The sequence below is a fragment of the Artemia sp. Qi Xiang Cuo genome, chromosome 9, assembly GCF_049724085.1.
Source record: "Artemia sp. Qi Xiang Cuo chromosome 9, ASM4972408v1, whole genome shotgun sequence".
Lineage (NCBI taxonomy): Eukaryota > Metazoa > Arthropoda > Branchiopoda > Anostraca > Artemiidae > Artemia > Artemia sp. Qi Xiang Cuo.
In genome coordinates, this window is record NC_142802.1 from 49244387 (window position 1) to 49260643 (window position 16257).

The 16257-nt window shown below is 35.9% G+C and overlaps 1 protein-coding gene across 1 annotated transcript; it reads left to right on the plus strand.

The window, feature by feature from the left end:
* Positions 1-9843: 9843 nt before the first annotated feature.
* LOC148948747 (vesicle transport protein USE1-like) lies at positions 9844-10626 on the plus strand. The gene has a single exon (XM_089095008.1). The coding sequence runs from the start codon at positions 9880-9882 to the stop codon at positions 10624-10626; it is 747 nt and encodes a 248-aa protein (XP_088951134.1). The 5' UTR covers positions 9844-9879.
* The last annotated feature ends 5631 nt before the right edge of the window (positions 10627-16257 follow it).

Below are 16257 nucleotides of genomic sequence, written 5' to 3' on the forward strand. Positions count from 1 at the left end.
AAGGGCAAATAGCAGTGGCGTAAATACAAAATATTAATAGCAGTGGCGAAGGGCGAATAGCAGTGGCGAAGGGTGAATATCAGTGGCGTAAATACAAAATATTAATAGCAGTGGTTAGGTTAGGTTTGGTTATGTTAGGTTACAAAAGATGCACGGAATTTCGAAGGGCAAAGAGCAGTGGCGTAAATACAAAATTTTTTGTGAATGGCATGATTTATAACAGAATTCACAATTTCTATAATCTCAATATACCACTACTTTTTCTTTAAACACGTTTTTTGACACACGTGTTAAACACGTGCTAAACGCTATCTATAAAACAACTTATTTGGCAGCAGTTTACAGCGGCAATTTCAAAAGACTTAAGCATTGAATTAAAAATGTGGTGATATTTGGAAACTTTTTCTCTTTTGAGGATTTTTAGAGTTCCGAAAGCTGGGACAGGCTTTCAAAACTGTTCATTATCTCTACTGCGTACCTCTTTAATTGTAGGAGTATCAAGACTGCGGAGGCTTAACATCGCACGCGCTTTTCAGCCTTCTGGGGTTTCACCTTACGATGAATTTTTGTAATTACAGATCGATGATCGGTGTTATCAAGGTAAGCACCACGAAGGGAGTGGTAATTAGAAACGGATGATCTTCACCGCGAGAGATAATTATATAATGAATCATTTTCTTCATGACGCCGTCGTTGCTAGGTACATGGGTGAATTCGAGGTCTTTCGAAAATTTAGTTGGAGATAACAAGCTCTAAGGCAACAGGTCCTATGACATATTTCCAGATGCCGGTGCGATCACTAACAGTAGCGTTAAAGTCCCCAAGAAGAAGCAGTATCTCGTGGAGAGATGCAAAAGATATAAGTTGCGTGAGGTATGTGTAGAACTGGTCCTTAGCATCGGGCTCAGCCTCGTTCGCTGGTGCAGAGTATCCTACTACAAAATATCTTCTATAACGGTACTGCAGGTAGGCTAAGAGGAGATGCTTTGACATGGTGTTACAAGGTATCCTAGCTCCCTTAGGGAGAATCAGTATCAGTTCAACGCCAGCTCTCCTTGTGTTGCCAGTACCCGACCAAATAAAACTGTTGTGGTTGCTAATGAATTTCTCACCTTTTCTTGGGAAATTGTGTTTCTGTAACGCCAGCAATAGCAACAGAATATCCACTTGGAGAATATCCGATATATTACCAGATATGTTTGCTAAGTTTTTTAAATAATTTAAATCATAGTTAATATCACTCTCATGGACATTACAATGTTTGCGGAGTCAACAAACAAGATTACGTAGAACAGTTGTTCTCAGGGAAATAGCAATTTAAGGGTTTGTAGTAGTTTTTAGTTCGTCAAGTTAAAATGTAGACCATATCAGAGAACATTTGCTGATCCGATTTTTATCACACTATTTTCTCTGTTTCCTATGTTTAGTATATAGATACATAAATCGCAGTTTTATGTATCTGCCAAGTGTCAACCTGGTCTCCAAATAATATTTGATCTTTTTCTGGTTGCCAACCAAAATTTAAAGCCAAAAACAAAAACAATCATGACATAATTGAAGTTTGAGCAATCCTTCTTGGAATAAGCAAAAAGTCCTCAGGTTTTACTAATAGATGTTTATGAAGGGAAATTGGCAAAGGGGGGAGCGATCTTTATAATTTGATGATGCATCACGAGCAGTGGCGACTGAACCTACCGGCATAATTAATGTTGACCAAGTATGGAATCTTTTCAGTGAAACGAAATTCTTATTAAATAAAGCATTGCTCTAAAATCTCGTGGGGTAATCAAAAACTTCGAAAATAATTCTCAAGACTGAAAATCAATTTGATGTAAGTAGGAATCCTTGATTAGCAACCCTATTGCTCATAAGATGTACATGTTGTGCCTCAATTGCCTATAAAATATGTGTTGCTAAACTGTCATGCCAAAAGTTGTGTTAAATATAACTGTTTTTTCACGTACTATTTCAGATTCACGTACCCCGCCTCTTTTAGCCCACCTTCAAATCAAGCACTGGAAGGATATACCAAAAAGTTAGAAGTTGTGCGAAGACTTATTATCTCTGATGAAATGGTAATTATTAATTTTTTTTTTACTGTAACGAAGTAAACATACGCTGAATTATAAAAGGAGAATGAAAGCACCCGGAACTAAAGGACATACATCATATTTTCATATTTCTATAGTTGGGAACTGTTTTTTTTTTTGGGGGGGGGGGGACAGTTGTAGAACAGTCCCACAGGGGTATATGCTACTATGACTAATATCTTGTAATTTTTAGTTGTAAAATGAGCAGCTAGAATTTTATTATTACTACCTTCCCATCTTAAGCTAGAATTAGAAGCATATTTATTTATTATGATACCTATTCCTGGCCTATGTACCCGATTCTTCCTGCTTGAGTAACTAAATTCTATATCACCTAATTTTATGTTTCTTGCCCATGGGATATGAATTTCTTAGGCCCCTAGCAAGTCTAGTTCAAAATGTCTGGATTTATGTCAATATCAGAAAGCGCTATCTGAAGCTTTGCAGCCAAGATTTCGTTCCATCGAGCCATGTTTCTGCTTTTGGATAAAAACAACCGTCTCAAATCGAATTTGCACTAATGCAGGGTTCGGACTCGCCTATAAATTTCAATATATTCCTATATTTTAATTCACTCCTATAAAATGCCTATATTTTGGCTAAAATCCTATTATTCCTATATTTTCGGCTGAAGAGCACCAAGAACATTGCTCATGATTTGCAATTTTCACTGCTCATTATGTAAGCAAAGATGTGCTTTTCTTCGCTTTTGACTCTGCTTGTAGACTCTGCTGTCTTTTGGTGTAGATTGATCATTAATTACAACTGTTGAGCTGTTTGAACTTAACTAATGCTTTGTGTTTGGATTAGTAAGCTGCTCCTGCCTGGGCTATACTGTTGTGTTGACTTAGTAGCCTATGTTTTGTTTTTTGTCATGTTGGGCCTGTCCGAAATGAGCAAAGATCAGTATAAAGGCTAGCAGTCTCTACTTAATGAGACTGTGAGTTCTTGCGACTTATGCGTTTTCTGGCTGAGCACTATAAAAGGCTGATGCGAATACGGCCCAGTTTCGGACATGTCCAGATTTTTTCTTTTTATGGCCTCTTAATTGCGGGGTGCTATTTTGCAGGTGATGCTTGGTAATTAAGTATGTGGCCTACCAAGTCTACCTACTAAGACGGATTGTAGCGGCAGAAAGATTGGCAGATAGTGTAAGACTGGGAACGGCCAGTACTCGTTCATTTGCGAACTCTGCTTGAAAAATCTTGGTTGCACGGCTGGGGTTGCTCAGCTAAACCAATACGTACGATCTACAGAATACAAAGCCGCAGTTACTGCTCAAATACATCCACTACAGCTTCACCTGACCGGACAATCTCGAGTTGATGAAACAACCGAGGACTAATGGTTTATCCTCGGTAAGGTTTATCCCGATGCTAAGGACCAGTTCTATACACACCTCACGCAACTTATATCTTTTGCATCTCTCCACGATATACTGCTTCTTCTTGGGGACTTTAACGCTACTGTTAGTGATCGCACCGGCATCTGGAAATATGTCATAGGACCTGTTGCCTTAGAGCTTGTTATCTCCAACTAAATTTTCGAAAGACCTCGAATTCACCCATGTACCTAGCAACGACGGCGTCATGAAGAAAATGATTCATTATATAATTATCTCTCGGCGGTAAAGATCATCCGTTTCTAATTACCACTCCCTTCGTGGTGCTTACCTTGATAACACCGATCATCGATCTGTAATTACAAAAATTCATCTGAAGGTGAAACCCCAGAAGGCTGAAAAGCGCGTGCGATGTTAAGCCTCCGCAGTCTTGATACTCCTACAATTAAAGAGGTACGCAGTAGAGATAATGAACAGTTTTGAAAGCCTGTCCCAGCTTTCGGAAATCTAAAAATCCTCAAAAGAGAAAAATTTTCCAAATATCACCACGTTTTTAATTCAATGCTTAAGTCTTTTGAAATTGCCGCTGTAAACTGCCGCCAAATAAGTTGTTTTATAGATAGCGTTTAGCAGGTGTTTAGCACGTGTGTCAAAAAACGTGTTTAAAGAAAAAGTAGTGGTATATTGAGATTATAGAAATTGTGAATTCTGTTATAAATCATGCCATTGACAAACAATTTTGTATTTACGCCACTGCTATTTGCCATTAATAGCAGTGGCGAAGGGCGAATAGCAGTGGCGAAGGGCGAATAGCAGTGGCGTAAATACAAAATATTAATAGCAGTGGTTAGGTTAGGTTTTGGTAGGTTAGGTTACAAAAGATGCACGGAATTTCGAAGGGCAAAGAGCAGTGGCGTAAATACAAAATTTTGTAAATACAATATTAGAGCTATGACAGTGCCAAGCTATCTGTGGAAAAGAAAGAAAAATATATCCCGTTTAGGCAGAATGTTGTAGTAGCTGCCACTTTTCTTGATTTTCAAGCCAACATATTTCCCTTGCTGTTCAAGCCAAGGGACAGAAAGTTTCCTACTCAGGGGTTTCGGACAAGGCGGTTCTAATGGTGTACTTTTTGTTTTGATCTGACTCCTTTGTTAGGAACTGTGGGTTTTTATATTTCTTAACATTGGACGTGATCGTCTCTTACTAGGTTGCTAGCTACCGCTGCAACCCGGATGTAATTTGTTTTGATCTGACTTTTTTTTTAGGAGTTATGGGTTTTTATATTTCTTAACATTGGACGTGATCTTCTCTTACTAGGTTGCTAGCTACCGCTGCAACCCTGAAAAATTAATTAGCTATTTGGACAAGACATAGGTAACTAAGGGCAAGAGTTCGTTCTTTACTATAAACAACCACGATGACGTGAGTTACAGCTTGGGTTTTGTTCTATGCTATATCATTACAAACAGGAAAAAGCCTATGGCTTTTTCTTCTTTGAAAGAGTAAGAGACGAACCACAAGCAAACAAGTAGCTAACTAAGTCCAATGTGTTCAGTGGTATGTTATTCCAATGATCGTCTTTTAATGTATTTTTTTTAGTTTTCTTTAAAATGAGCCATTAAACAACTCTCTACGATGTCCCAGTGCCAAGCTATCTGTCGATTTACTAACCTATACTAAAATTAAGTGGCGTATAAAATTTAGTATAGGCAAGAGGTCGTTCTTTATTATAGTATAGTCAACAGGACACAATTAGAGAATGATCTCTAGCCAATAGTAACTGGAATATTAGAACAGATCTTAATAAGCATTACTGTAATAATAATTGACAAACACCATTTATGATGAGCTATATCGGTCCTTTATGTAGCAAGCAGCGAAAAGCCTGCGGCTTTTTATTCTTCTGAATAGTACGAGACGATCCTCAATTAATCAGACAGCTAACTAGGTTTATAATCCTTTCTTTAACATATGATTTATGTACAAAAATCAAATGTCTTTGAAAAGACCGCTGTATGAAAAGACAACAACAATGCATTTTTTAGTGGAAAATTTATTCTCTTTTAGTAATAATTTATTTTAGTTACAAAAGATTTTTAACCCAATTAATTTCCTTTAAAATGAGCCATTGAACAACTCTCTACAACGTTCCAGTGCCAAGCTATCTGTGGAAAAGAAAAAAGAAAAAAAATATCCCGTTTAGGCAGAATGAATCTTACCGCTGGTATATGATTATGATTTATGCACAAAAATCAAATATCTTTGGAAAGACTGCAGTATGAAAAGACCTCAAAAATACAGTTTTTAGCTGGAAAATTTATTGTCTTTTAGAAATAATTTATTTTAGTTACAAAAGATTTTTAATCCAGTTAATTTCCTTTAAAATGAGCCAGTGAACAACTCTCTACGATGTTCCAGTGGCAGGCTATCTGCGAAAAAGAAAAAAAAGGAAGAAAAAAATATGCCGTTTAGGCAGAATGTTGTAGTAGCCGCCACTTTTCTTGATTTTCCAGCCAATATATTTCTCTTGCTGTTCAAGCCAAATAACAGAAATTTTACTATACAGGGGTTTCGGACAAGGCAATTCTAATGGTGTACTTTTTGTTTTGATCTGATTTTTATTTTTGGAGTTATGGGTTTTTATATTTCTTAACATTAGACGAGATCGTGTCTTTATGTAATTACAAACAGGAAACAGCCTACAGCTTTTTCTTCCTTGAAATAGTAAGAGACGGACCTCTTAAAATCAAGTAGCTAACGAAGTCCGATGTATGCAATTGTTTGTTATTCCAATGATCGTCTTTTAATGTAAATGCAGTTTACATAATAATGGATAATTATATGACATTGGATGTGATCGTCTCTTACTAGGTGGCTCGTTACCGCTGCAACCCTGATTCTAATGATTGTCTTTTGATATGATTTATATTCAATTTTGTTATATTCATTTTAAATTCGTTATTTTGAGTCGGACAAACACTCCGGGGGAGGAGGGTTCAAATCCACTAAACCCTCTGGATATGTCCTTGAATGTTACTCTTGACTGACACATTTTATGATGAACCATTTATGATGAGCTATATCGGTACTTTGCGTAACTACCCCTAGAACCACCATACATCAGTTACTATGGGCGAGAGATCTTTCTTTACTGTACGGCTTACAGCTCCCGTTGCAACCCAGATACCCCTGATATCTGGATAGCTTGCAACTACTCCTGGAACCACCATATATCAGTTACTATGGGAAGAGATCTTTCTTTACTGTAGGATTTAAAATTAGTTTTGTTTTTTGTTAGGTTTTTGTTTAATAACAAGCCGACATATTTTCTTTGTTGTTTAAGCAAAGAGACTCCGGGTTACAGCTGCCACTGCAACCCGAATACCACTGCAATCTAGATAGCTCGCAACTACCTCTGGAACCACCACATATCATTTACTATGGGCGAGAGATCGTTCTTTACTGTTCATTTATGATGAACTATATCACTCCTTTATGTAGGTTTCTAGCTACCACTGCAACCCGGATAATAAACTGATTACAAACAGGAAAAAGCCTACGGCTTTTTCTTCTTTGAAATAGTAAGAGACGAACCTCAAACAATCAAGTTGCTAACTAATTCCAATATATGCAATTTTTTGTTATTCCAATGATCGTCTTTTAATGTAAACGTAGAAAATGGAGTCTATTTATTTTTTTTTTAATTACAAAACCTTTTTAACCCCATTGATTTCCATTAAAATGAGCCATTGAACAACTGTCTATGATGTTCCAGTGCCAAGCTATCTGTGGAATTACTAATCTATGCTATAATTAAGTGGCGTATAAAATTTACTATAGGCAAGAGGTCGTTCTTTATTATAATACAGATTAAAATTCTCCTTGAAAGAGCGGATGCTGTTGAAAAGTCAGCTAGAAATGCTTTGGCAAAGCTTCATAGTAATATCCAAAAGAAATGTTGTCAGTTTAATGAAAAGCTTCCAAGGTATGAATTGGCAACTGCGGAACAGTTTATAGATGCAATGGAAAATGTTCAACAACACAGTGAATATACGGAGGCGTACTTCTTAGAAAATTCGTATATTAATTTTGGAAGGAGCAATTGCAGTTTATGTAGCAGCAATAAAAACATATATACAAGCATACCTATCAACAGCGAAGGAAAAGCAATGTTTTTCAATTATGGGGATCAGAATATACATTCAGGTATTTCACGACTTGCGTTATATTAGAGAGGAAAGACGTAATTATTCTAATTAAATAAGGGTCAACTTGAAAGTCATTAGATGGTTTTTCTAATAGTATGTTGTGGTTGATTAAATCAAAAGCTTTTGCAAGTCAACAGCGATAACACTGAGCCAGGAATTGGGTTTTTCGAGTGTGTTACTTAGTGTGTCCATAAGCTGAACAAGATAGTGGATGGTAGATGTAGAACGTATGTTTCCGAATTGTCTTTGGTCTTATCTGTACTGGGATTATCTTATTTGGGATTATCTGTACTTTCAACCACTCAGCTAAAAAGCTTTCATATAACTTCGAAAAAACTGGAGTAAGAGTAATGGGATGGACACAATTAAAATCTTGATTGTTACCTTTCTTTTTTACGGGAGTAATAAAACTTAATTTCCAACAATTTGGAAATTTACCAGCAGAGGTAATTTCATTAAAAAGTAAGGACAAAGGCTCTGACAGATTGTCGGCGAAGGCTTTAATTATTACAATCAGGATGTCTAGTGGACAAATACTACACTTTTTAAAATTCTTAATTTTTGCCTCTACATCCGAGGGCGAAATAATGGAAGAATTGAGAGAGCACACATCATAAGGAGTGTCAAAAGAAAGGGGAGGGAGATTCTGAACTATGGAAGAAAGAAATTTGTTCAGATCATTGGCTGTAACTGAAGGATTTTCTTGGAAATGAAAATCTATAATATTATGTGTTTTCCCACAAATTTTTTTATTCTATTATACCATTATTTTGGCTTTGTAGAACATAAATCCTGGACTTTCCATTTGTAATCTGAAGAAGCCGATTTACATATTTCTTTTGTTTTACATGTCTACGCAGTGAGCTAGCTTCGGATATTTTACCACTCTTAAGTAGATTCAATTTAATTCTAATTAATTATTTCAATTGGCTAGTAATGTATGATTTGTCATAAGAACATGTTTTTACTTTTTTCACAGGGAAGAAATCTATGTATTTTGTTTGAATAATATTTTGGAATTCAGAGACTTCAAAATTAATGTCATTTTTACCTTTGAGAGCCAGCCAGTTTTCACTGGTAATCAAAGATCCAAATATGAAAAGGCCATCATTGGAAATTGGGCGATAAGAGAACTCAGTAACAGAAAAAGTATTATTAAAGCTGTTGAGAGGCTTCATTAATAAACAGAAATGGTAACTTCCTCCTAACAGGGGCAAGGGGCATAGAAAGCCTGCATATTGGTGCAAATCAAATCAAGGATAGACTTTGCTTTTGTTGTTGGTATTTTTACAATTTGTTTTAAGTTTAGGGAACTACAAAGGGAATTTAACTTTAGATCATGAGCATCACCTACTAAGAAAATACCGGCGTTCGGGAATTTGCATAGGACAAAGTCGGCACTACTATGCTGTTGTTGGTAGAATCGCTGTCTTTGTGCAGCGTTTTGATTTGGGGAAAAATAGAAGCAGCAAAACACAATCAAATTAAAGGGGCGTGGTAAAACTTTGGGTCTTACACTTACCCTTGTTGAAAAGTCAGCTAGAGATGCTTTCGCAAAACTTCACAGTAATATCCAAAAGAAATGTTGCATGTTTAGTGAAAAGCTTCCAAGGTATGGACCGGCAACTGTGGAACAGTTTACAGATGTAATGGGAAATCTTATACATCACTGTGAATATATGGAGGCATAATTGTCCTTTACTTAGTTTCAGCTTAAATTCGATGATCGAGCCTTTATGTACTACATTCAACGACTATGACGTCATTGATCAATATTGTAAAAAAAAATTAAGTTTTTCGTAAAAAATAATTAATTTAAAAAAAAGTGCAAAAGGCGCTAGATCTAGAGATCTCCTTTATAATGAGCCATTGAACATCTCTCAACGATGCTCCAGTGCCATTCTTTCAGAGATAATTTTAATCTTTAATTTTGAATATTTTTCGTAATCCCGGTAAAACATTCGTAAAATTTTTTTAAATTTACAAAGATCAGCCTGTGCGTTCTTTGCAGCTTGTGTAAACTGCAAAAATATCCATGGTATCCGAGCAACAGTTTGAATATTTCAATTCAACCTGGAAAAATACCTTAAAAATGTTAAAATTAGTTTTATTTTTGGTTAGGTTCTAACTACCCGATGTGCGATTGACTATGTAGTTTCAGACCAAAAAAATGTCTGATTTACATGCTAAAATGGTTTCCAAAAAAAGTAGAGCCGAAATTAATTTTATCCGCCTAATGGATGCAACAACCAATGCTATTAGCAATGAAGACATAAAGAGAAGTTTAGGAAATAAGCTAAAAAAGCATATTGTAGCCCTTGAAGACTTTCTTTTTGAAATGAAAAGTTCTCCAAACCCACCTTCAAATCAAGCACTGGAAGGATATACCAAAAAGTTAAAAGTTGTACGAGGACTTATTATCTCTGATGAAATGCCATCTGTTGAAGAAAAGAGTGCTGCTTTGGACTGCGTTAGTCATGGCGAAGCATCAGTAGGTGAAGACACCACTTTGAAGATACTCCGTCAACGTTTCAAGGCTGCTTGTGATAGAAAAATGAAAGAACAACTTCTCGAAAAGGAAAAGGATGGCCAAGTAGTTGAAGATGAACGCAAAAAGCTACTGGGACGCAGCAAGGCCGACCAGAAGACGAAAATCAGTTCTGAAAAACTTTTAGAAAGCCAAAGACAAAAGGAAGGGAAAGCTATTAGCAACATTTTAGGTCTTGCCAGAGAGATGAAAGACCAAGCACTGATGTCAAATAAAATCATCAACGCCGACATAAAGAGTTTGGATAGCTGCAATGATCTTGCTGATGACAATGCAGTCCATCTTGGGACACAAATGATGCGCCTAAAAGGGCATATCAAAAGTTTTTGGCGTCTCGGCCGATGGCTTCTTCTCATTGCAGCTTTTATGATTTTCTTAGGAATGGTATACATTATCAAGCTTTTCCCCAAACCAATCTACCGAAAGGAACAGTAGCGTTTTGTTCAATCTTACATGTGCTTTGATTTTTTCATTCGGTATATTTGTTCAAAATTGTTCTTATTAATAAAACATGGAAATCTAATTTATTTTTAAAATGGAGCTTTCTTTGTCACATATAATAAAGATCGAACTCTTCCCTATACTAACTTGCATAGGCAACTTCACTATAGTGAAGATTACAGTATTTATATTATACATCATTATAAATTATAAAAGGTTCGAATGTTCGAAGATTATAGAGTTAAAAATTTTCCCACACCGGGAATCGAACCCGATCCTCCTAAGTGAAAGTTAACTATCCTAGCCACTAGACCAAATGGGACAATAAAGAAGTATGATTTAAGAACCATATGCATATTATTATTTCACCAAACCAATTATAATAAGGCCAAAACAAAATCGTCGACTTGCAACCTTACTTTTGACACACCATCCGGGTTGCAGCGGTAGCTAGCAACCTAGTAAGAGACGATCATGTCCAATGTTAAGAAATATAAAAAACCATAGTTCCTAAAAAAGGAGTTAGATCAAAACAAAAAGTACACCATTAGAACCACCTTGTCCGAAACCCCTGTATAGGAAACTTTCAGTCCCTTGGCTTGAACAGCAAGGGAAATATATTGGCTTGAAAATCAAGAAAAGTGGCAGCTACTACAACATTCTGCCTAAACGGGATATTTTTTTTTCTTTTTTTTCTTTCTTTCCACAGATAGCTTGGCGCTGGAACATCGTAGAGAGTTGTTCAATGGCTCATTTTAAAGGAAATTAATTGGGTTAAAAATCTATAGTAACTAAACTAAATTATTTCTAAAAAAATTTTTCCACCAAAAACTGCATTTTTGATGTCTTTTCACACTGCAGTCTTTCAAACATAATCGTATACCAGCGGTAAGATTTGAACCAACGCCTCCGAAGAGACTGGTGGCTAACACCAGTGCCTTAGACCACTCGGCCAGGCTGCCTCTCATAAATAATATATATGTGAATCTGGGTTGCAGCAGTAGCTAGCAACCTAGCAAAAGACGATCAGTCCAATGCTAAGAAATATAAAACCCAAAACTCCTAAGAATAGAATAAGATCAAAACAAAAGTACATCATTAGAACTACCTTGTCTGAAACCTTACTAGATAAATAATGAATGTCGTCATAGTTTTATATGAGAGCTATGACGAGAATAGAAAAACACGATATTATGTTGTGGTTTCTTAAGACATCATGAAATAATATCATTGCGCCATGACGTCATGAAATAAAATCATTACGCCGTGACGTCACAATTACTACTTAAGAACGACAAAGATGTAATTGGTCTCATTCATTAATTACATAATGGTTAGATCAAAGCAAGCTGCACGCAAGTTAAAAAAAACAGTACTACACAGACAACAGAGATAGTATCTTGAAAAGAGAAAAGCAAAGGTATTCAACCGACCAGGCGTATCGAGAAGTAAAAATTGAGAGAGCAAAACAAAACAGCAAGATGTATTATCACAATGATGAAGATTATATTATAATAAAGAACGACCTCTTGCCTAAACTAAATTTTATAGGCCACTTAACTATTGTATAGGCTAGTACAGTTATTATATTTAAGGTCAATATATTAAAATTTTCCACTAAAAGACGGTCATTGGAATAAAAACCCAATACATACATTTGATTTAGTTAGCTACTTGATTGTTTGAGGCTAGTCTCTTACTATTTCAAAGAAGAAAAAGCCGTAGGCTTTTTCCTGTTTGTAGTTATAATAAAGAACGACCTCTTGTCTATACTAAATTTTATAGGCCACTTAACTATAGTATAGGCTAGTACAGTCATTATATTTAAGGTCAATATATATTAAAATTTTACACTAAAAGACGGCCATTGGAATAAAAACCCAATACATACATTTGATTTAGTTAGCTACTTGGTTGTTTGATCCGGGTTGCAGCGACTCGGCCAGGCTGCCTCTCATAATTAATATATATGTGAATCTGGGTTGCAGCAGTAGCTAGCAACCTAGCAAGAGACGATCAGTCCAATGCTAAGAAATATAAAAACCCAAAACTCCTAAAAATAGAGTAAGATCAAAACAAAAGTACATCATTAGAACCACCTTGTCTGAAACCTTACTAGATAAATAATGAATGTCGTCATAGTTTTATATGAGAGCTATGACGAGAATAGAAAAACACGATATTATGTTGTGGTTTCTGAAGACGTCATGAAATAATATCATTGCGCCATGACGTCATGAAATAAAATCATTACGCCGTGACGTCATAATTACTACTTAAGAACGACAAAGATGTAAATGGTCTCATTCGTTAATTACATAATGGTTAGATCAAAGCAAGCTGCACGCAAGTTAAAAAAACAGTACTACACAGACAACAGAGATAGTATCTTTGAAAAGAGAAAAGCAAAGGTATTCAACCGACCAGGCGTATCGAGAAGTAAAAATTGAGAGAGCAAAACAAAACAGCAAGATGTGTTATCACAATGATGAAGATTATATTATAATAAAGAACGACCTCTCGCCTAAACTAAATTTTATAGGCCACTTAACTATAGTATAGGCTAGTACAGTTATTATATTTAAGGTCAATATATTAAAATTTTCCACTAAAAGACGGTCATTGGAATAAAAACCCAATACATACATTTGATTTAGTTAGCTACTTGATTGTTTGAGGCTAGTCTCTTACTATTTCAAAGAAGAAAAAGCCGTAGGATTTTTCCTGTTTGAAGTCCGGGTTGCAGCGGTAGCTAGCAACCTAGTAAGAGACGATCACCTCCAATGTTAAGAAATATAAAACCCCCCAACTCCTAAAAAAAGAGTCAGATCAAAACAAAAAGTACACCATTAGAACCGCCTTGTCCGAATCCTCTATAAAGGAAACTTACCGCCCTTTGGCTTGAATAACAAAGAAAATATATTGGCTTGAAAATCAAGAAAATTGACTTTCACCACGTTATTCTCCCCAAACGGGATATTTTTTTCTTTCTTTCTTTTCCACAGATAGCTTGGCACTGGAACATCGTAGAGAGTTGTTCAATGGCTCATTTTAAAGGAAATCTCTAGATCTAGCGCTATTTGTACTTAATTTTTTTTTAATTAATTTTTTTTACGAAAAACTTAATTTTTTATATATCCGGGTTGCAGCGGTAGCTAGCAACCTAGTAAGAGACGATCACGTCCAATGTTAAGAAATATAAAAACCCATAGTTCCTAACAAAGGAGTCAGATCAAAACAAAAAGTACACCATTGGAACCGCCTTGTCCGAAACCCCTGTATAGGAAACTTTCTGTCCCTTGGCTTGAACAGCAAGGGAAATATATTGGCTTAAAAATCAAGAAAATTGACTTTAACCACGTTATTCTCCCCAAACGGGATATTTTTTTCTTTTTTCTTTTTTTCTTTGTATCCAGAGATAGCTTGGCACTGGAACATCGTAGAGGGTTGTTCAATAGCTCATTTTAAAGGAAATTAATTGGGTTAAAAATCTATAGTAACTAAAATAAATTATTTCTAAAAGAGAATAAATTTTTCCACCAAAAACTGCATTTTCGATGTCTTTTCACACTGCAGTCTTTCAAACATAATCGCATACCAGCGGTAAGATTTGAACCCACGCCTCCGAAGAGACTGGTGGCTAACACCAGTTCCTTGGACCACTCGGCCAGGCTGCCTCTCATAAATAACTATATATGTGAATCTGGGTTGTAGTCCGGGTTGCAGCGATAGCTAGCAACCTAGTAAGAGACGATCACGTCCAATGTTAAGAAATATAAAAACCCATAGTTCCTAACAAAGGAGTCAGATCAAAACAAAAAGTACACCATTAGAACCGCCGTGTCCGAAACCCCTGTATAGGAAACTTTCTGTCCCTTGGCTTGAACAGCAAGGGAAATATATTGGCTCGAAAATCAAGAAAATTGACTTTAACCATGTTATTCTCCCCAAACGGGATATTTTTTTCTTTTTTTTCTTTTTCTTTTCCACAGATAGCTTGGCACTGGAACATCGTAGAGGGTTGTTCAATAGCTCATTTTAAAGGAAATTAATTGGGTTAAAAATCTATAGTAACTAAAATAATTTTTTTTGAAAAGAGAATAAATTTTTCCACCAAAAACTGCATTTTTGATGTCTTTTCACACTGCAGTCTTTCAAACATAATCGTATACCAGCGGTAAGATATGAACCCACGCCTCCGAAGAGACTGGTGGCTAACACCAGTGTCTTGGACCACTCGGCCAGGCTGCCTCTCATAAATAAATATATATGGAATTTGGGTTGCAGCAGTAGCTAGCAACCTAGTAAGAGACGATCAGTCCCATGCTAAGAAATATAACAAAAGTCCTAAAAATAGAGTAAGATCAAAACAAAAGTACATCATTAGAACTACCTTGTCTGAAACCCTACTAGATAAATAATGAATGTCGTAGCTTTATATTAGAGCTATGAAGTGAATAGAAAAACACGAAATTATATTGTTGTTTCTGATGACGTCATGAAATAATATCATTGCGCCTTGACGTCGATAAAATCATTACGCCGTGACGTCATAATTACTACTTAAGAACGACACAGATGTAAATTCTCTCATTCTGGATTAGAATAATGGTTAGATCGAAGCAAGCTATACGCAATTTGAAAAAACAGTACTACACAAACAACAGAGATAGTATCTTGAAAAGAGAAAAGCAAAGGTATTCAACCGACCAGGCGCATCGAGAAGTAAAAATTGAGAGAGCAAAACAAAGGTATTCAACCGACCAGGCGTATCGAGAAGTAATAATTGAGAGAGCAAAACAAAGGTATTCAACCGACCAGGCGCATCGAGAAGTAAAAATTGAGAGAGCAAAACAAAGGTATTCAACCGACCAGGCGTATCGAGAAGTAATAATTGAGAGAGCAAAACAAAGGTATTCAACCGACCAGGCGTATCGAGAAGTAATAATTGAGAGAGCAAAACAAAACAGCAAGATGTGTTATCACAATGATGAAGATTATAGACATGCAAAAATTGAGACAGCCAAACAAAAGATCAAGGAGCGTTACTGGGGTGACAAAATCTATAATGAAAAAATTAAATTCTCTGCGAGGTTGTACCGAAGAACGCATAAGGACAAAGGGAAAAATTACATTCAGAAATACAAGAAGATGGCAAAAATGCAGGCTGATCTTTGTAAATTGAGAAACATTTTACGCAAGTTTTATCGGGATCACAAAAAGTATTCAAAATTACAGATTAAAGTTCTCTTTGAAAGAGCGGATGCTGTTGAAAAGTCGGCTAGAAATTCCTTGGCAAAGCTTCATAGTAATATCCAAAAGAAATGTTGTCAGTTTAACGAAAATCTTCCAAGGTATGGATTGGCAACTGCGGAACAGTTTATAGATGCAATGGAAAATGTTCGACAAAACAGTGAATATACGGAGGCGTACTTCTTAGAAAATTCGTATATTAATTTTGGAAGGAGCAATTGCAGTTTATGTAGCAGCAATAAAAATATATATACAAGCATACCTATCAACAGCGAAGGAAAAGCAATGTTTTTCAATTATGGCGAAAACGAGCCTGTTAGGGTTATTAGTAAATGTGTTTGTAAGACTAATGATTTAGAACAAATTGCTCCC

What these genes read in the sequence shown, in the direction of transcription:
- LOC148948747 (XM_089095008.1), top strand. Translation starts at nt 9,880, where the DNA reads ATGGATGCAACAACCAATGCTATTAGCAATGAAGACATAAAGAGAAGT.